The sequence below is a fragment of the Lipophrys pholis genome (genome assembly GCF_963383615.2).
Source record: "Lipophrys pholis genome assembly, chromosome: 2".
Taxonomy (NCBI): domain Eukaryota; kingdom Metazoa; phylum Chordata; class Actinopteri; order Blenniiformes; family Blenniidae; genus Lipophrys; species Lipophrys pholis.
The window spans coordinates 33,780,155-33,801,180 of record NC_137636.1 but is presented as its reverse complement, the minus strand read 5'-3'; the positions used below and the strand labels follow the sequence as shown (position 1 = coordinate 33,801,180).

The 21,026-nt window shown below is 43.5% G+C and overlaps 1 protein-coding gene across 1 annotated transcript in view; it reads right to left on the bottom strand.

Annotated features, from left to right (window-relative positions):
- The window catches only part of itfg1 (integrin alpha FG-GAP repeat containing 1), a 213,321-nt gene that overhangs the window by 35,436 nt on the left and 156,859 nt on the right, over positions 1-21,026 (bottom strand). Inside the window, exons 13-14 of the mRNA XM_080458012.1 lie at positions 14,694-14,737; positions 10,560-10,638 (exon numbers count right to left, since the gene is read on the bottom strand). Of these exons, the coding sequence (XP_080314138.1) occupies positions 10,560-10,638; positions 14,694-14,737 (123 nt within the window). The remainder of the gene's footprint in view (positions 1-10,559; positions 10,639-14,693; positions 14,738-21,026) is intronic.

Below are 21,026 nucleotides of genomic sequence, written 5' to 3'. Positions count from 1 at the left end.
TAGATTCACATGTGTCATCGTTGTTTCCTTTGGCTCTGAGCTGAGACTGATCCACATGTACCATTGTTAAATCTCACTTTCCCTTCACTGCATTTCTCTTCGATTGCGGTTTCTATACGAATGGGCTGATAGTATTTTTTACATTTAACGTCACACTGATTCATCAGAAAAGCACAAAATACCTTTCCACAGAAAACCACTCAATACTTGATGGTAATACAACAAAACAATCAGTCTGACAGCTGAACACTAGTTTCACTACATCTGAGGGACGGAAAGCACAAACAGTCTCCGTGTATCAGCTGGTTGGACAGAACCGTCTGCAGAAGCTCCGGTCATGAATGAAGTTTTATTTTGGTTGTTTACATTCAACATTTACATATTCCCTTCAAGAACACAATTCTCACAACCCAAAAAGGGTTTTTTGGGCGGAAGCAATACTTTTTTTTTTTCAGCCCACCCTGCACATCACAACTTTTGCCACTATGCTCACATTCATCTAGAACCATTTATAAACTACTCACATAACTGATATGTCTGATATGTCATCAATTTCCGATGCATGGAATTGTGCGTAGAACTATTAATAACTCAAAGAAATTTGCAAAAATAAAAACGTAGTTTGTGTAAAAAGCCTGTCGTGATCATGAGACAGCAATTACTGAGATGTGAAATGCGAGTATTTGGCTGATCGATGCAGTAACTTCATCTCTCAATGTCATGTTTCTGGGGCTGAGACAATAAAAGTAGAAGACAGACTGGGAGAGGATGTGTGTGTATGTGTGTGTGTGTGTGTGTGTGTGTGTGTGTGTGTGTGTGTGTGTGTGTGTGTGTGTGTGTGTGTGTGTGTGTGTGTGTGTGTGTGTGTGTGTGTGTGTGCATGCGCTGAGGTTTTATATTCACATCCCTTAATCTCCGGTCAGGATTTTTATGTTTAACCATTTAGAGTCATGATAAAATGAGGACTATAAAAATAAAACAGACGTGAGACATGGCTTCAACATTAAACACTAATCAGGAACAAAAAATATGTCACACACGTACGCACACAACCGAGGGTTTCAAAACTGAAAGAAAAATCTGACAAATTCCTAGTGGCTGTCGCCATAGAAACCATTTGCTCCCCTGATGGTGATAAAAGGAGCAAATTGCTGTGATGTGGGTAGAGCCATGAGGGGCAGACACCTCCACAGCCCGGCTCGCCTCAAGAGACCCCCCCAGTCCCAATACAGCGCTGTCCACATCCACACATTGAGAACGTGTGTGTGTGTGTGTGTGTGTGTGTGTGTGTGTGTGTGTCTGGTGACTTGGCTTTAATGGCTGCTCGGTCCCTGACACCATCCAGTGGAGCATGTTAACACATCAGCTGAGACCTTTGACATACAGGACAGTTTGTGTGAAGGAGCAAATAAAAAGACAGCTAATAGGAATTCTTTGTCACGCACGCATGAGAAAGTTGAGTGCGTTTCAGAGATTAAAAAAAAAAAAAAAAGCTGAAAATGAAACCGCAAAACAATGGAGATACAAAAGAAAATCAATACAAAGACAAACTAGCTCTATATGCAACTCTGTGGAACGTCAATGCTGGAGGCTTGGCGAGTGCAGTGCTGGAGGAAACCGTCCAAAGGAGCACACAGCCTGTGTGGAATGTGGTGGAGAAGTTTAGGAGCGTACAGTAATGAGCAATGTAAGAGCGTGGCCTCATTTTGGAGCATTCTCTCAGAACAGAAGCATTCATAAAGACTTCTATTCTGGAAAACTTGTCCGCCAAATGAAGTCATACTCTATCCAACTGAGCCAGGGAGCCTCCCCGTGCTGCCTGAGCACTGATAAGTGTGAACGCAGGAAGAAGGGGAAACTTTTAAATGATATTTTGGGAGAGTTCATCTTTATGGGTTCAATATCGAGTCAGACAATGGGGGGGGAGAAAAAAAGAAAAAGAAATGGCACACACTTGAGATTTGGCCATCTGGGAATAAAAATTGAGGATTCATTGCTGGGGACGTTTGTGCATGTAGAGCGAGACAGAATCGCTTGATGGGAAGTTACCAGTTTTAGTGTTGGGACTCGTCCAAATAACGTCCTCATTCAGGACATTGCCTGAACTATGTGGTGACGCTGAGTGTCGTGATAATGTTCATGTCTTCACGTTATGATATCAAATGAAACAAGACTCAGTTTACTCCACGTTTCAAGTGAAAATGCATTGTTTTTAAGTTTTGCAAGTTTCACGTTTAGACGGTAACGTATTGAAAAAGATGTCTGTTTACAAGGCAATAGCAGGAACTCTGAAAAACTAGTAGTTGGCATGTTGGGCCACGAACTGGGCTGTTGTCTGTTTTTGTAATGAAACCACACACACACATCCAGCAGAGAACAATCTGCTCTAAACATTCACACTGGGAGAACACAGACATTCTAGTGGACAGACGACCAAGTCGGTTTGTTATTAACAATGACTATCAAAATAAAAGTACCAAGTCGAAGCAGAATATGGACATGGGAGTCATGACATGACGGAGGAAACTTTGTTCTGATTGTCCAGCGACTGAGCATGTGCGGAACAACGAGTTACTACGACCGTGATGTACCTCAGCGTTTCCAGAAAGAGTTCTTTTCGCCTGTTTCCACGGAGACGGAACCCGAACGCCTTCAAAAAGTTCCACCTTGGGAGCCGCTCTCAGAGAGTTTCTTTTTCAGTGACTGAGCACTGTTGTCGTGTAAACAAACACTCAGAACACAACCGAGGTTTTGTGTTTTTACTTGAAATCATCGCTGTGTACTTTCCCTTTGGTTGGTTTTCACAAACTTTATTCTCTGGTTTTCTTCAACCTCACTGGAAGGTGAAGGGAAGCAGGAAGCAGGAAGCGGGAAGAGGGAGGTGAAGGGATGAAAAACAGGGAGAGGGAAAAAGCATCCTGAGCCTGATCAATAGTAATTCTATACGTCTCTGTGGAGGGTTACCTCTCCAATATTTCCTTCTGCTCTTGTCATCTCTCTGCCCTCACATCTCTTTTCTTTGTCTTTTGTTCCACCCTCATTTTCTCTCTGCAGCACCACTCCATGCTTTCAGCTCTGCCCTCTGCTCCCTCTCATTTTCTCCCCTCTCAACCCTTTTCATTTCTCTCATCCACCTACTCTCCCATCTTGCTCCTATATCGTCAACTCCCGCTGTCTATTTCCAGACTGCCTCCATTCACTGTGGCACTAGAAGAGTTTGAGAGCGGAGTGACACTCACTGTTGACCTGATGAGCGCCGGGGTGCACTGCGGCCCCGGCTCAGCACCACATGAAGTGAAACAGGCTTCAGGCTGCACATTTAAAGGTTGTTTTGGCCTTTCTAATTGTTTTAACGGTGAAGAAAATGATCAATATGTTCGTGGACGAGCTGCTGTGGATGGCCATGTGTTTTTAAAGGTTATGTATGCATGTTAAATGAGTCTATGTGATGTGTGTGAGCTGCTGCTAATGCCCTGAACTCATTAGCTTAATTGGACAGTCTGCAGAGAGCCACATTGATCTGGGCCAGTTATGAATCTCCTTTCCACGAGCGCTCACTCCTTCACTTTCTCTGGACTCCCTTGAACTGTTATCTTCACATGCATCTCCCCTCTCTTTTCCCTGGGAGTGTACTTTGTGGCTCCACAGACGCAGTGTGAACAGCATTCATTGGTTTCTTTTTACCTTATGACATTATTCACTCCAGCTTATTGGCAGCAATAGCCAAATATATTGGGTTCATACAGGCTAATGTCATGGCGGCTTACAGCCAGCAGCAATCAAAGTGATATATTTATCTTCTCAACGAAGAGATTAATAGAAACAGCATTTTGTGGGTTTCAGATGAAACAGCTCTTTTTGTTACTGCTGTGAATTGGTGGCAAATTCATAAATTGAGGTGGAGACACAAAGATGCAATAACCAAAACTTGATCTTTACAAAGAAGCTGCATATGCTTCCAAGTCTTTATAAGTTTTATTTTCAGCCTTCTATTAAAACACATGAACGATTTCATCTTTAATACATCCTGCTGAGTCGATGGCGTCAGGCACCAAAACTGTGAGAATACTGAGAGGCTGATTAACTCCAGTAAATAACTCCCGTGCACATTTTATCAGCAGACAAAGCATGTGTGAGTCTCTGAACCGGTGCTCCGTGGACTTAATGATGGAAATAAAAGGAAGTCCAGCTGAACCGCATCAGAATGTATAAAGCAAACTACAGTAGACGTCAGACAATCTGATAAAAGTTCAATAACACATGCTGGACAACGTAAGTGGGAAAGGTTAAATTGCTCTAGTCAACAAGCTGGGCCACTAGTTGGTGCGACATTTTTAGAAAGCAACCACACAAACAGTGAAGCTTCATTTAGCTCAGAAACTCAGAAGAAGTTACTTGATGTATGGAGATGATGGTGGAGTAAATGTAGGAGAGCTGGTACATTCAAACACCAATAGAGGCGGCTGCCCTGTAAAGAGCTCAATCCTCCATTGGGAGCAGTGTGGGGGTTCAGAGTCTTGCTCAAGGACACGTGCACATGTGGGCAGGGGAGATGAGGAATCGAACATGCAACCTTCCGATTAAGAGTCCACTGCTCCACTAACTGAGCCACCACCGCCCCAAATTCTAGCAGAAAAACTACTGACAACAACCTCAGGGCACATGTGCAGAAGAAATTATTACAGAAATGCTGAGTTTTCTCTTTTTTCCACAGAGATGGGATTGGTTGTTTTTTTTGTTGTTTTTTTTAAATTGGAGCATTTGGAAAATGTTGAAAACTGAAAGCTCTTTTCAAAAAGTGTCATAGTCAGAGACTGACAATGCCACTGTCATGGACACAAACAGCCAAACAGCAATAAAAGCATACTGCTTTCATTTCAGAACATGTGTAAACAGGGAAGTAAGACTGTGAGAAGCTACATCACACGATATAGATTTTGTCAGTGACATTCAGGTGGAATGACGCTTTACTTCATAGCAGCTAAACAGGTTTCACTGTTGAACAGGATGCTGGACTGCTACACCCTGTCTGTACCCTGATGTACCCTGACAGTACTCTGTTGTACCCTGTCAGTACTCTGCTGTACCCTGTCAGTACTCTGCTGTACCCTGTCAGTACTCTGATGTACCCTGTCAGTACCCCGTCAGTATCCTCTCTGTCTGTGAAGATTGACAGTCCTGGATGAGTTGATGTGAACTGGGACAGAACAGCATTGCTGAGTTGCTCCTGCTCAGCACCGGAGTGTGTCCACTTATCCACTGAATGAGGTGTGAGAAGATTAAAAAGGTTGTTAATGACCAACTTCTGCTATTCACCCCCCCTCAGCAGGAGGCAGCTGATAATGAGGTGTGCTGTTGTCAGAATAGCTCATCCATCCAACCTGCTTAGTAAGGGGCTGCACGCACGCACGCACGCACGCACGCACGCACGCACGCACGCACGCACGCACGCACGCACGCACGCACGCACGCACGCACGCACGCACGCACGCACGCACACACACACACACACACACACACACACACACACACACACACACACACACACACACACACACACACGCACACACTATGCAGAGCTGCTTTGACCTTCACTCTTCAAATCAGAGACAAGACCACTGGAACATGCTGGAATCAGGTGACGTTAGCAGAGCCTCTCTGATCGTCCAAACTATCCCCTCATCTTTGCTATTTCTATGTTCCAACTAATGTCTGCTCATCTTTTTCTCCTCTGTTCTGTACAGATCATCTCTATTGCTCAGGATGTGATCATTTCTCCTATACTCTGCACTCTCTCTGTTCACCAGGGTGAAGGGCAACTGAAGATTGTACAGCCCCAGTGGAGTGGTCCAGACTCTGTGTGTGTGTGTGTGTGTGTGTGTGTGTGTGTGTATAACCCATCATTGCCCGAGCCACAAGCTACCGAATAACAGAATAAATAAACTCAAATCACCTCTCTCTCTCTCTCTCTCTCTCTCTCATGACAGAAAGTCAAGACAATCTGCCTTTTTTTCTATGCTTGCATTCAGTTAACCCTTCTCCTACTATCCTGTCAATACTGACAATCCCACCACATTCACTCCAGACCATTTTTGATCTCAAGAGAAAACACCAAATAGCTGAGAGACACTGCCGTCCTCATACTGGTAAACATAGTTACCACGCACGAGCGCACTAACTGACAGTAAGCCGTCCCAGAGCCACCTTCACAAATCTCATCCAAAGCTATAGAAATGTAGAGAAAGCCTGCAAACAAATGTCCATTGTGTTTTTGAGGGAATAGAAAAAAAGTTCAATACTAACAGAACAGCAAAGCTTTTAAAGAAGGCTTGTTAAGATCGTTTTAAGTCAGGAGCCACATACAGAACATTTCAGGTTCAGAATACACTGAAAATTCCTCAAAGATCAGATGTTTTTTCTCCCAGTTTTCCACTAATGCTGTCACTTCTCGAGTTCTGCAGTTTTCAGAGGCGGCATTTACATGGCAATGTTTTCAAGAGAAATGGAAAACATTTTTTTGCTTTTGGGTATCAGAACCAATGAAACCACAACTTTTTGAAAACAGCTTCCAAGATTTTGTCTACATGTAAACGGCAGAAAATGGAAATTTTTCACAATAAGTGCATGAGCACCACGGTTTCTGGTAAGGTTCTTCAATAGTAGTTGTGCACACGTTCAGTAGCTGGACAATAACAACAAAGTTTCCTCCGGAGTGTCATGACTCTCAGTCCATCTTCTCCTGGGACTTGGTAGTTTTATTTTGACAGTCACCGTAATAACAATCCAACTTGGTCGTCTGTCTGTGTGTGGTTTCATTACAAAAATAACCAACAGTGAAAACTCGTGTTCTGGCATGAAAACTCCATCTTTGTCAGTGTTTCTGCCGTTTCCGTGGAAACAGACATTGCTTTCCAAATGTTTTGAGTCTAAATCCAAAACCTTTCTAAAACTAGAATGCAAACACGATGCGTTTTCACTGTAAATGTTGTTTTGTGAACACGGCCAGAGATTCAGACTCACAGGAGGCTTTTCCACCAGTCAGAACCAGGAGCTAGTTCGGGGCCAGGGTCAGATTTAGCCCCAGTTCTTTGTCTTTCCACCACCAAAGCTCCGGCCTATCAGGGGCTAAACTGGTGCTAAGCTGGCCCCACATCGTTGCGGGACCAGAGCGGGGCCAGACACGCCTGACACATCATCAGCTGGGGGCGGAGTCATCACTGGAGTCATCGCAACCTACGAGGCGGAAAAGATTCTTTACCGGCATTCTGAAATCTACAGCAAACTCGGAGCCCCGGAGTGGTTATAGAGAAAAAAATATAAAAAGACACGTGGGAACGATATAATAAGTAGTTCCCTGAAGTTAATAATACGAGGAAACGAGATCATTGAATCCGCGATCGTGGAGCCGTGGCTCTCGAGGTGCAGAGCTCCTCTGCTGTCTGTCAGTGGCGTCGGATCTATCATTTAGAAGCAGTTTTCCATTGTTGTTTTTTTCAGGCTTTTCATGGTAACATCATTACAACTAACTTCACTTCCAGGTCTTGTATGGCGTTATGACGGCAGGCTGAGGTCTGCATGAGGCTGCGTTGTGCTCCGCTATGAGACGCTGCAATATCATTTTCTACCCACAGAACTTCTTCATAATGAAGCGATACTTTTGGTTCATCAGCAACTACAAAACAAAGTACAAACTACTGTAAATGAAAGCTTGGATTTTTTTTGCCATAAAATGAGCCTTTTAATGGCTTCATGTGAAAGAGAACTTTAATCAGTGTGTGTTTACGTAGGTTCCCATTGGAAACGGCTGTAGAGCAGCGTTCTATCATTCTACACCTCCATTCCTCCATGTTGAAACATTTGATTCAGACATCTAGAAATAAAGTGAAAGGAGCAGAAATTCCCAATGTTATGCTGAAATGTTGAAAAATAAGCCCCAAGGTCAGTCACTCGTTTTTATTATTATTATTTTTCCTCTATGGCCACTCCGGGGTTCTGTACTAAAGCAAGAAGGACGTGAATGAACACCAATGGAGCGACGAGGAGACGCAATGTTTTCTCGCTCTTTGATCTGCAGCCGAGGTTCAGATCAAACTAGATGGAGCGACCCGGATGAAACCGATGTATAAAGTCTGTCTCCTTACTCCTGTATGAGTGCTACATTGGTGAAATCAGTGACGTACGGCGTTTTGGAGTGACGCAATGACATGGCTCTCACTTGGCTCCGTTAACGGTGGAGAACAACCGGTTCTTTGGCGGTGCTCATTTAAGAACTGGCCCTGGCACCGGACCTGAACTAGCACCTGGTTCTTTTTGGTGGAAAAGCCCGAATTGTGCGTCTTTGCTGCCAACGCTACTTAATGAGAATCGGGTAACCAGCTTTCACCTGGTGATATTTGATTTGTGGGCCTGCTCCTGTTCCAGTGACCAATGACCTCCAGGAAACAAGTGAGAACAGTGACAGCGAGTGGAGTTTGAGTGTGTATCCTCTCTAATGTCATCAAGACTTCAGTGTTTAAGTGTGAAACTACCGATCCTCCTCGTCCAGCTGCAGTGCAACACTCCGTGTGCTCGGTGGCTTCTCCATCACTGTCTGCTGTGGAAGGGCCCGTAGGAGCCGTCTCTCCACCTCCTCCATATTCTAAAGCAGTGGACTGTGCAGAAGGTTTGTTACCTTGGCTTTTGAACGGTTGCATACAGATGAGCTGACTTTCAAAGGTTAGTCCACTGGACCTCGCAGGAAAAGCACATCATGAAAAAGTCTGCAGCCGTTGGAAGATTAGTTTCACTGATTCCACCGATAAGTGAAATAAAGACGGGGTGAGACTGTGATGCATCCACTTGTTCCTCAAACGTGTGTATAATCCAACAGACACATGAAAGCGTGGAACAGAGTGGGATTATGCTGCGCTCCCAGACTATATATATCTGCGACCCCAGGCTGTCACTGCTCCTCGTCCCCTTCCTTCCAACATGTAACATCAAATATGTTCACTGCTGCTGATACAGCTCAACATGTCTCCCTCATGTCTGCTTCCATCTCTCCACTTGTCTTCCCACCTTCCACTTCTTATCAAGCAATAGTATAGGGTGCTGCTGATCTTCAGGGAGTTTCATGATCCCATGGATACCCAGTAATGTTATAGATTATACCATCACTAATAATGAAGCTGGAGTAATGAGGCTGCAGACGAAGACGGATAAACTTATAGCACATGTAGACATTTTCTAATGTGATGTAAAGACAGATGGGTGTGGTAAATTCAAACACTTCATCTATCTGACGTTAAAGAATGTGTGCATAGTTTGTTTTATGTTGTTTTAGAGTTTCAATACATCTGGACCCAGTTTATAAAGTGTATGATGCAGTTAGTACTCGTGACGTGTAGAGCAGACTGAAGACGTCCTCTGTGTTTGACTTTGTCTTTACTTTGACCAATCGTGGCGAGGACCAGTCCATCAGGACCTTGGTGGAGCTTGACCTCCAGTTCGTCACAGCTGCAGTGTGATGCGCTCTGCGGGGATCTTTGGATCCTCCCATCATCCATGTGCACGTTACTATGACCTGTAGCACCTCCCTGTGCAGTGCTGCGCAGCGCTGGTAGCTTTGGCTCAGTTAGTGAAGCAGGTCGTCGTCAATCCCAAGGTTGGTGGTTGAAAATCCCCCAACGCCACAACTCACAGAAGTGCAGTTGAGGACGTTTCTGTGCTGAGTTTGCACATAACCTGTTCTCAAATGTTATGTGAGAGTCCTTGTGCATGTGTGTGTGTGTGTGTGTGTGTGTGTGTGTGTGTGTGTGTGTGTGTGTGTGTGTGTGTGTGTGTGTGTGTGTGTGTGTGTGTGTGTGTGTGTTCACCATGTTCACTCTTTCATGTTTCAACAGGACAAATCTTCATTTCCACAAAGCAAAACAGATTCAGGAACAACCTGAAGAATCGAACAAAACCACTTTGAGGTGTTCCCTTTCAACTCAACCGAGCTGGAAAAACATGTCAGGTTGATGGACTCACAGCTTCCAGGGGAAACGTTCCCAGGTGGGGAGGAGGCCACGCCTCAGGAGATCAGGGCTGGTTCTTTAGAACCACAAACCATTAGGAAGGTGCCTGTACGGCATCACGCAGACTTGAACCCACCTTTACTTGACTTTACTGCTGCAGTAACAAAGTAATTCAGTTTGAGCGAAGCTGGAATGAAAAGTGTGACCTGCGCACACATCCATCACAAACATCATAAACAGTGTTACCTTATCAAAATGATTTATTTTCTTTAAAGCTACAGCACTTTTTCAAGCTTTAGATTTTGCCCCTTTCTCTTGCTGCCCTATTCATGTCAGCCTTTGTCTGTCATCTCTAAAAAAAAAAAAAAAAAAAAGTGAAGCGAGAAAATAAAAATCAATCTCATTCCCTCCTTTCTGCAAATACCTGAGAAATGCGGGGCTGACTGAGGCCGGCTGTCAGTGTGTACACATTAGGTTATTGGACGTCTCAGAGTATAGGGAATGTCATTCTGTGAGAAATATACTTTCCTTTGGAAGTTATGGTAAACAATCCTCTGTTCTTACCTGAGGCGTTCTTCAGGTAGCCGTTGGAGTCCACCGTAGTGTACATGACGTAAGGACCGGGCTGGTTCACACCAAAGGGCTGCCAAAGCACACACACACACACACCCACACATTAAAGACGGCAGAGTTTTATAGTTTGCATGTTATCAGCTCACATCAGAGAGGGCGAGGAACAGGAGCAGGGACAGGAGCCGCTGACCTGGAGCTGGTTCTTGTGTTTCTCTAACTAGGTGAGATGTTCAGGTCTGACCTCCTGCTGAGCGTAAATTAACGTGACGGCTGCGTGTTCGTGCTCCCGTGTGGGGGACTGCTTATTCCATGTCTGATCTCTTCATTATGATCGGCTGACAACCCATGAAGAGATGCGTAGAGCCACATTTCTCTTTACATTAGCTAACGGTGATGGTGCTGCATAAAAACAGGGGGGGGGGGGGGGGGGGGGGGGGCGGAGAGGACGAGGTGGGACTGAAAACAAGGGAGGGAGAGCAGAATGAAAAGATAGAGGAGGTTGATGGATGGCAGAGGAGAGGAGGAGAAACAGCTGCAAGCTCCACTTGTCTCCTGCATTCATCATCTTTCAGCGAGACGACAGGCGGGAGGACGAGGAGACGGACGGAGAAGCCAAACATGTCTGATCGCAGCAGCTCCGCTGACGTGCTTCACAGAGGCCCTTCGCAGGAGTTCACCTCTGTGATTTTCACCCGGTGGTTAATCGCCTGCCCAAATGCAGGCCACAACAAGCCTTCAGAGGAAACCCGAAACTGACTGCTCAATAACGCAGCGGCGTTCTATACAAGAGGAAATTTAAGAGCGCAAACTACACTTAATGCAAATGTTTGTTTGAACCCTCTTATGCGTCACACAGCAACACAACAGAGCTGGTGTGTGTGAAGAGGCGTGTGGGTGAAGCAGGGCTTCCTCCTGACTGAGGTGTTGGGCAAGTTACTTCCAAAATCGAATGCATTACATAACACCAGTTCCTGTCATTTGAAACTAAATAGTTACAGTACAATATTACTGTGCCTGAATTGTAATGCGGTACACTACTATTGAATTACTTGTGAGTTACTTTCATCAAAATTACCACAGAAATGTGACTAGATAGTTAAAATAGCTGAAATGTAGTTTATTGCAGCTGGTGAAAACATTCAGTGGAGGTGATGTAGCTTTAATGACTGGGGGCTCCTCAAGGGACGAACAACTTCTTCTAATGGACACAATAAAGACTCGTGGTGCAACACGATGAGTAACAACGACTTTCAGAATCACAAAAGCAGACAACGGCTCCGTCTGGTAAGTTTTGATGGGGATGCTGCAAACATTTAAAGCCTCGGCCGATTGATATGAACCAGAACAGAGCGAGAGCCACTTTTGTGTAATCTATAGCCCGATGACATGACAAGACACACAATCTCTTTATAACTTTGTTCCTATTCTGTTATTCTTCTTTAACTGAAGCTCACAGCACGAAGACGACGTGCACTGAATGGACATAGCTTGTGCTTTACCAACAATCAAAATGTGCTTCTGGAGAACCAGACCTGCCATTTTTACTGTGTATTACATAAACTACAGTATCACATACATGAAGAGAAGTGCTTATCAAAGCAGGTTCAATCATTCAATCCTGAAATATCACACACAAGCACACACACTAAATATTGTACATAACTTTACATGGCAAACAAACAACACAGATAAAATAAGGTCCGTAGTTCCACAGTGCAGCAATCTGACCAAATACATGATCCTGTCTAGTAGTGAAACTTAGAATCCGCCACAGAGAGAACCAGACCTCAACAAAATACCAATAAACTGCTCACACCGACACTTGAAATACTGACAAATGGGAGGAAATAAAAACAGGCACCGTCTTTCAAGGTTTCAGTGTTAAATGATTAATTTCAACCAGAATGTTTTAAATTATGAGAATGTTTCTCTTTTTAAAACAAATGTTGTAATATGATGGTCAAGTGGAGTTTCACTGGTTTATAGTACATCAGAGTGAAGTAATTGAATTTGATTACAAATAAAAATCTATTAAAATGATGAAAAGCATTTTTAAACAAAACAATTGCTGTAGTTTGATCAAAAGGAGAGAAGTGAAGCTGCAGTGTTGTCGGTGACGTTATTAGATAGTTTTGTAGTATCCGTCTTCACTGCTGCAGCGGTTTGTAATTTGCAGATGGTCCCTGCTCACTGTCACACAGACGGCTGCTCATACAGAACAATGTTGTTTCTGCTGTTCCACAGACAGATACTTCAGGAAAACATGAGCTTGTAGCATATTGCCGAACTCACACTGATGGGGAAAGAAGCGCTCTTTGTGCGTTAATTATGTTTCCTTAAAGATTTATTGATGCCAGAAGTTCAAATCTTTCCAATTTTACCAAAGTGTTTAGAAGTTCAGGTTTCTCAGCATTGCACACGGATTACATTGTTCTCTGACGAACTGAATACAATGGGAGAATGTCCATCTTTCCAATGGAGAATCTGTCTCAGTTGTCATCTTATTGAATTCTAGCAGCAGGAAATAAGTCGAACTGGACTTTCTTTCTCTTGTCAGAATGTCTTAGTGTTTTTCAAATTAAAAAAACACCTTTTCATGTAAAAACTGACGCGCGTTACTTCAATTGTAATGAGTATTATATTACTCAAAGATTATTAATCATGTGTTATATTATGACGTTACTGCAAATACGAGTAAGTCACTGTAATTGCGTTGCATTTGTAACACGTTACTCCTAACCCTGGCGTTAAGATGAGGACAGGTCACCGTTCACACACTTCGATGTGGGCTCTTCCTCTCATTGTGAAGCAGGATTCACCGAGCGTTGGATTGTTCACCCACTAATAGGGAACGTGAGCTGGGGTTAGCCCGTCGTGAGACAGGTTAGTTTTACCCTACTGATGATGTGTTGTTGCAATAGTAATCCTGCTCAGCACATTTACACTCAACAACCTACACAGAAAACAGGTTTTTCTACTGCGGAGTCACCAGAGAAGGGATGTCGCTCCACATGTGGCTGCAGGTTGCGGGAGATATTAACAGAATGATGGTTTGATGTGTTGGTGATAAGTCGCAGCTTCAGAAACTGTGCGATAAAGTCTACAGAAGATCGTACAGCTCAGTGTGAGACTTGAACTATTGTCTGCACTGTGTTTCTCTTTCCATTGTAACTGTGACAAAAGGCATCATATGATCATACGAGGCAGTGGTGGAGGAAGCAGCTCGGCACAATGAATCACTTCCACGAGGCCACGGAGGCCAGCTGAAGGTGCACAACTGCAATACAACAAAACACTCAAACTGCGCTCAGCTTCGGCTCGAATGTAGCCACAGTGTTTGTCCACTCAAACAGCAATAAAATCTGACACACCTCCACACCACGAGTCCACATAGGACCATGATCTACAATTTGCCTCACTGAGGCTTCACCTGTTCATGCTTCCTCGTCTTCTGGATGCACGGCTGCTGTTTTAGTTACTGCTTTGTTTCTTAGTGAATGGAACCGTAGTGTAGCTGCAGGCCAGGCGGAAACCGCTCTGGAATACAGTGGATGACCTTGTGGAAGCTGGCGGTGTGTCTAAAACCGATAAACACAGCCTGATCCCAGAACAACAGTGCAGACATGGAGCCTTGGAGACCTCCAACAGGAAGAACACACGTCTGTTAGAAAACCAACAATTCAACTCAGCAAACATGGAGGCTCTGCTAAACGTCTCCAACAGCAACATGTAGGAAAACCCAAAAGAGACTTCCAAGGCCGGGAGCTGGAAACAAAGCCACCTGTCGTCCACCTGAACCGGAACCTGAGGATTTTCTCCGCTGAAAGGTGACGACACACACAGGGAAGAGAAGAGTACCGGCTCCAGATTACAGTCATAAAAGCAGGTAGATACTGAGTCAGGTGGTATCGCATTAAAGCAAACCTAATTCATGCATGTCTCTTCCATTATTTTCTATTAGATTCCAGCTGCATTCAAAAGAAGTTCCAGGCCCCTCAAGCCCAAAGTCTTATCACACAGTGAAATCTACTCCCTCATTTTTGGCAGTTTAGTGTGGATTTGATGCAGTGGTGTGTCGGATGTGCTGAGTGCAGACTCATGCCTTCATGTTACAGGATCTCTCACCTTGACGTTGTCGGGGCAGTCATTGGAGCAGAGGCCGCTGAGCACTGAGGAGGACAGAGAAAATCAGGGTCAGACAGATTTTTAACATGTCAAGCTCAGTGGATCACTGCTGCAGAAGACGAATAGAGCCACAGGACTCAAACATCAGGTGGTTTCACCTCTGATAATGTCAATAAACACAACAACTCATCAGCACCGATCTGAGATATAGAAGCTTTTAAAAACGCTAATGTAAAAAATAAACCTTGACAGAAAGGTACTTAGAACAGACATGCCAAACTCACATAAAGCTTCATTTGATCTCAACTGGGCCACGACTTTGAATTCTTCATTTCAGGTTTGATTGTTGTGTCTTACTGGAGCTTACTGGATTATCTATCATGTTGATAAGAGTTATGTATTAAAATATTTGTTAAGAATTAAAGAAGTAAGCGCGGACTCCACGTGTTTGAAATCCCTACTTAAAAACAACCAACACTGAATATGAAGATGTGTAAAGAGAATGGAAACAGGTTTTCTCCTCCATTACACACAGATCAGCCATAACATTAAGATCAAACTGATAATCTTTTCATCACGGTTCCTGTTAGCAGGTTGGATAATTGACCATTTTACCCTTTAAATCAATGTGTTTGAAGTAGAAGAAAAATAAATAAAAGAAAAGAAAACTTGGAATTAGGGTTGGTGTTATTGATGCTATTGAAGGGGTCAGACTGGCGCTGTGAGCTGACTGAGATGCTGTTTAGCTCTTTATAGCATCCATCTTGCAAAGCAATCTCTCTATTGAATTCATGAAGAGAAAATGAGTTTGTTTTGTAGAGATAGGTCAGTGACGGGTGCTCACAGTGCAGGAGAGAGAAAACAGTCCCACATCCAGTCTTCAATAATGAGAGCTGCTCGATGCGTAGGTGTGGACAAGACAGCCAGTAAGGTGAGGCTATAAATAAATTGTCGGCAATGAGAAACATAAAAATAAGTGTCACACCATTAACACTGCGCGTGCATGCGAGGGAAGCTGTTCACTTATTTGTGTGTACAAGTGGAGGAGGACAGAACCCAGTGAATTGCTAATCAGTCATTAGAGGAGGGACTTTATTAGCATACTAATGGGGTTCTGGGTCGAGGCTGGCTTGATTTGCCTGATGGAGTCACGCTGAAGCCCGGTTCTCTGTTAATAAGGTCGCAGTCCGGCGCCGAGCCAGACACCAGCCAAACTCAACACCCCCAATCAGACAGCCTGAGTCCAGGACGCCCGGAGCTGAAGCCTCCTCCGTTCTGCTCACGGCGGCTACTGAGGTGAGAGCACAGCCATGAGCAGCGGCTGACGGTCAGCGATGAAACAAGTTGAACCGACAAACACACCTCTAATGTTTCCCCTGGCGCACGTTTTTGTTAGATCCCGGCTGATCCAGAGCTCTTCAAGAACATACTACTGTCACTGACTACTTTTACTAGAACAATACTCTGATACGACCCTGTTTACACCACAACGTTTTCAACTGAAACGCAAAACTGTTGTCGTGTTCTGAGGGTCCGTTTAACACCTTGGGGCAGCGCTCTGACTCTGTCATAGTGTAAATGGGAGAAAATGCAACTTTATGAAACGCTGGGGAGAGATAGCGATCTCTGTGTAGGTGGAGGAAATGCTGCTACTGGTCCTGCTCACCGCAGCCATAGTACCTAGTAGTCGTACACACATCAGTAAATCCCTCTTGTTCTTAGTCACCATGCTGGTGAACTTCTCAGATCATTTGCCTTCAGAAACGCCTCAAATTAACCAGATATGGTGACAACTTGTGTCTGTATAAATATTTATTTTTCATTGCATTCCAGAACCGTTCTGAAAGTGAAATTGAGGCACTTTTCAGTGAGGTTGAAGAAAACCAGAGAATAAAGTTTGGGACATTGAAGGTTGTGAAAACCAACCAAAGGGAAAGTACACAGCGATGATTTCAAGTAAAGACACAAAACCTCGGTTGTGTTCTGAGTGTTTGTTTACACGACAACAGTGCTCAGTCACTGAAAAAGAAACTCTCTGAGAGCGGCTCCCAAGGTGGAACTTTTTGAAGGCGTTCGGGTTCCGTCTCCGTGGAAACAGGCGAAAAGAACTCTTTCTGGAAACGGTGAGGCTCTGTCCCGAGTGGACAGCGGAAGTACATCACGGTCGTAGTAACTCGTTGTTCTGCACATCAAAACAAAGTTCCCTCCATCATGTCTTGACTCCCAGTCCACATTCTACTGGGACTTGGTACTTTTATTTTGATAGTCATTGTTAATAACAATCCAACTTGGTCGTCTGTCCACTAGAATGTCTGTGTTCTCCCTTTGTTAATGTTTAGAGCAGATTGTTCTCTGCTGGATGCGTGTGTGTGGTTTCAATACAAAAACAGACAACAGTGCCAGCTAGTGGCCCAACATGCAATCTACCTTGTTTTCAGTGTTTCTACCAATTCCGTGGAAAAATAAATAATTTTGTAAATGTCATGTCATGTAAACAAAAAACTTTTCCGAAACAAAAACGATGCATTATGATTTGAAACAAGTTTGTGTAAATGAGGCCTGAGAGTTTTGTTTAGTTTCCCTTCCTCTTTAGAGGCTCCACAGCTTTATGTGTCGGTCTACATTTCTATCTGATTTTTAATGTTGTTTTATCTCTTATCTAGTTTGAGCTAAAAACGGCTCTAAAAAAAAAAAATTGTTCAGTCGATTAACAAGTTAGAGGAAACATGCAAACCTGTTACCACACAATCAACAGTCATGCTGAAAGAGAACTTAAGTTAATGTCTTAAACAGCTGGAAGAGAAATCCCTGAAATGGACTAAAAGAACTTTAAAACTGCCGTCAGAGCTGAAATGACTAAACGAGCTAACAAAGCTAAAACTGATCAACCTGGTCTTACCTGGAGCTTATTGAACGCTTGTTGTGGCGGATTGTTCTCTGCTGCATGTGTGTGTGTGTTTTCATTACAAAAACAAACAGCACCAACTTGTGGCCTGGCATGCTAACTACGTCGTTTCCATGGAGACAGACATTGTTTTCTCAACGGTGCTGTATAAGCACAACACTTTTCAGAAATGAAAAACACAAAAACGTTGCGTTTTCACTTGAATCCCTGTCTGGCCTGCGTCTAAACTTTACACTCATTCAGCCAACATTTGGGTTTGGTCTCTGAGCTTCAAGTAATGATACTTTGGGATGTTTAGACCAGACGTCTGTTCCCACATGACGCTCTTTCACAAGAAATACTTTCATTAAATAATCCGTAAATACATGTCTTCCATTATGTGAACGTTATTTGTAAACCAGACCGTTTTGATAAAGGACTCATCTCCCAGTTGAAGGTCTCATGTCACATTTAAAGTAAAGAAAGATTGAATAGTTGATCCTCCCACTGTGTCTTTCACTTCACCTGAAAAATGTTGAGTCTCAGAGAAAATAGAGACAAAAAGAGTTTCACTCATTTACTTTCAATCATTTACCTGGAGCTCTGAGAGGTGCACACAAACTACTGTAGAATGAGGTTAGAAGATACAACCACCATAAATATACTATAAAGAAGCTATAACCACTGCAAACACTTTGAGAAAAGTAAAACCAATACAAAGGCTAAAATAGATAGATGGATAGAAAAAAAAGCACAAATAAAGCAAATTAAACACAAATACAGAAAAGTTAAACACACACCAGGTTAAACTGCTAAACACTTGGGTAAAATGTGAAAAATGTAAAACTGCCAAGATTTGCTAAAAAACAGCTTAAAAAAACAACCAACAAGAAAAGGTAAAAAAAAAAAAAAAAAAAAAAACCCAAACAGCTAAAGTTTGTGGAAAAAAATCAAAACAACTAAAACAGAAAACAACAGAAAGCCAAAATAAGTAAAAGAACTCAAAATTGTTAAAAAAAAAAAAAAAAAACAGCGACAGTAAAAGTAGGTAAAATCTGGTTTAGAAGGTGAAACGAGTGAATCAGTAACAATTGCTCAAAACAAAATTAAAATTATTTTGGGTATATAAAAATAACCCAAAATGCCAAATCTGCTAAAAAATTGCTTCAAGGAAATCGTACAATGTCTAATGTTTAAATCTTCGCTATGAAGCCGGGATTTAAACACAACATAAAAAACTAACATATGAAGTTTATGTGATGTGTTGGTTCAGCTAGACATCGTTGTGTTTTCTGCCTCGGCCTGTTTACAGCGACGCTCCGTCACTTCTTCAAACCGGCTCCCAAGGTGGAACTTTTCTGAATCCAACGAGGCATAGTCACGACATGGAACGTTGTCACGTAAACAGTGTAAAGTGGTAAAACGGGTTATGATCCGGTCCCCAGGCTCGCGGTTCGATTCTGGTGTGTGAGCGCCTTGTATGGCAGAACATGAAGACATGGTGGACAGAAGCAGTCTTCCATGATCTTCACCTCACAACCGTCGCTGCATTTTGTCTGGACGTGCCTGAACAAACTGAATACCAGCACCTGATTATCCAGACACAGTGAGCGATTGCAGCAAAGAGCCGCGTAACTGCAGCGGCGGTGAGAGCTGGAGGACATTTCCCTCTCACTGTGATCCCTCCACCGTCATTCTGTGAGAATAAACAACCGTTTTTTATGCTGAAAGCTTTGATTTAGGAAGAAATTGCATACGTGTGGCAAAGGCAAATTTGCTGCTTTGAAGTGCAGCAGCTTATTAAGAATACGCCTGCAGCAGAATGGAGATGGAGCGGGCATCAAAGACGAGGCTGCGCTCTTTGACCGGGACTGACCAGTCTGCATATCAGCTGCCACTTAACGCCTCCGTAAACAGGTCTCAGTGCAAAATGTCACAGCATTAAGAAAGAAAAACACTTTAATTAAGTCATTGAGGGCCTTGCTTTGTTGCCAATAATCATTTTAAAATGACTTTTCAAACCGGTTTTTATAGACGAATGTGAATATGAGAATATGAGAGACAACGATTTTCTGAGTTCTGCATGCAAACAGCGAAATATAATATTGATCGCGGTACACATGAGAATACAAGAAACGTTGAAAACGCTGCAGTCTGCACTCACACAGAGAACTGCAGGATGTGAAGCTGTCAGCTCCTTTTCTCTGTTCTTCACGTCCACTCAGGTTCTGTATGAAGACATGTCCTCCACCTATGCAAATGATGGTGCAGTAAACTATGGGAAATGTTCATTTAGTTAAAATTCAGTCGGGAACCCTCCATGATCCCTGTTGATGCTTACTCGAATGTGTGCCGAGAAACAGTGAACTGTTTCAGTAAAGTTGCAGACGAGCACTTGGACAGAGCTGCACCGTGTAGAGTTCTGTTTTCAGTGACTGCAGCGGCCAAAACGCAACGGAGGTTTTCCTCTCCGACTCGTAAACAAGGCCTGCCACCTGTGATGTGACTGCGCTCACTTTCCAGAGCTGGACGCCTGCTTTTGGCCTTTAAAGATCCAGTAAAGTGCAGTAAAGCTTTCAGACACAAACAGAGGACGACAGTTTTCTTTGGCTGTGTGGAGATCAAAGCCTTCGAGGAGCGGAACAGCCCGGCATGGAATTACAGCACCATCATCATATCACAGGCTTCACACCAAAGTCCTCTGTCAAGGACACAAATGATCAATACCTCCTCCACGTGGGACTCTTCCTGGCTTGCTGGGACTTTGTGCTTCCTGGGGGTCAGGGTGCTTTCACAGCTGTGGGTGACAGCATGAATCAATAACTCTGGGATTAAACCCGCCACTTGTGGGAAGTCAGTCTCATTTGGGATTATGAGGAAAGAGGACATCAGAAAAAACACTGCAGAGGGTTTTAAAACCAAAATACCATGACCTCAGTGCAAACTCTAAAATCTCCTCTGTAGAGGTTTTTATTTCGTACTTCTTGAGCTGCTCACAATGTTTTCACACATCAAATGATACCTGTTCTCACCACCGCAGTATCTCTGTGTGGCTGACAGGTCAATTAACTGTGTGGAGACACATTTTCTGAAGAATTGCCTGCATCTCTGTGGGCTACGGCACAAATTGCTCCTGTGAATCCAGCAGTCATCAATCCTCCATTAAAATCCTCTGTGAAACTGACTTGTATATCTCTGCTCCTCAGATGTGATGAGATTTAGCCTCTTTCCATGTCTGGTCCTGCAGATCAGGATCCATTTCATTGGCGAACATGTTTGAATTGTGTTCTTGTCACATTTCAAAGGAAATCGTTCATACAGGTGACTCGGACTTAAATTACGACCAAAGTAAAAGTCTTCAAACAACAGCACAACAAAATTATAAACTTAATCCACAGGTCGGCAACAGCGTCAAACTGCAGCAACAGCTCAGTGAGAACAGGGAAAGG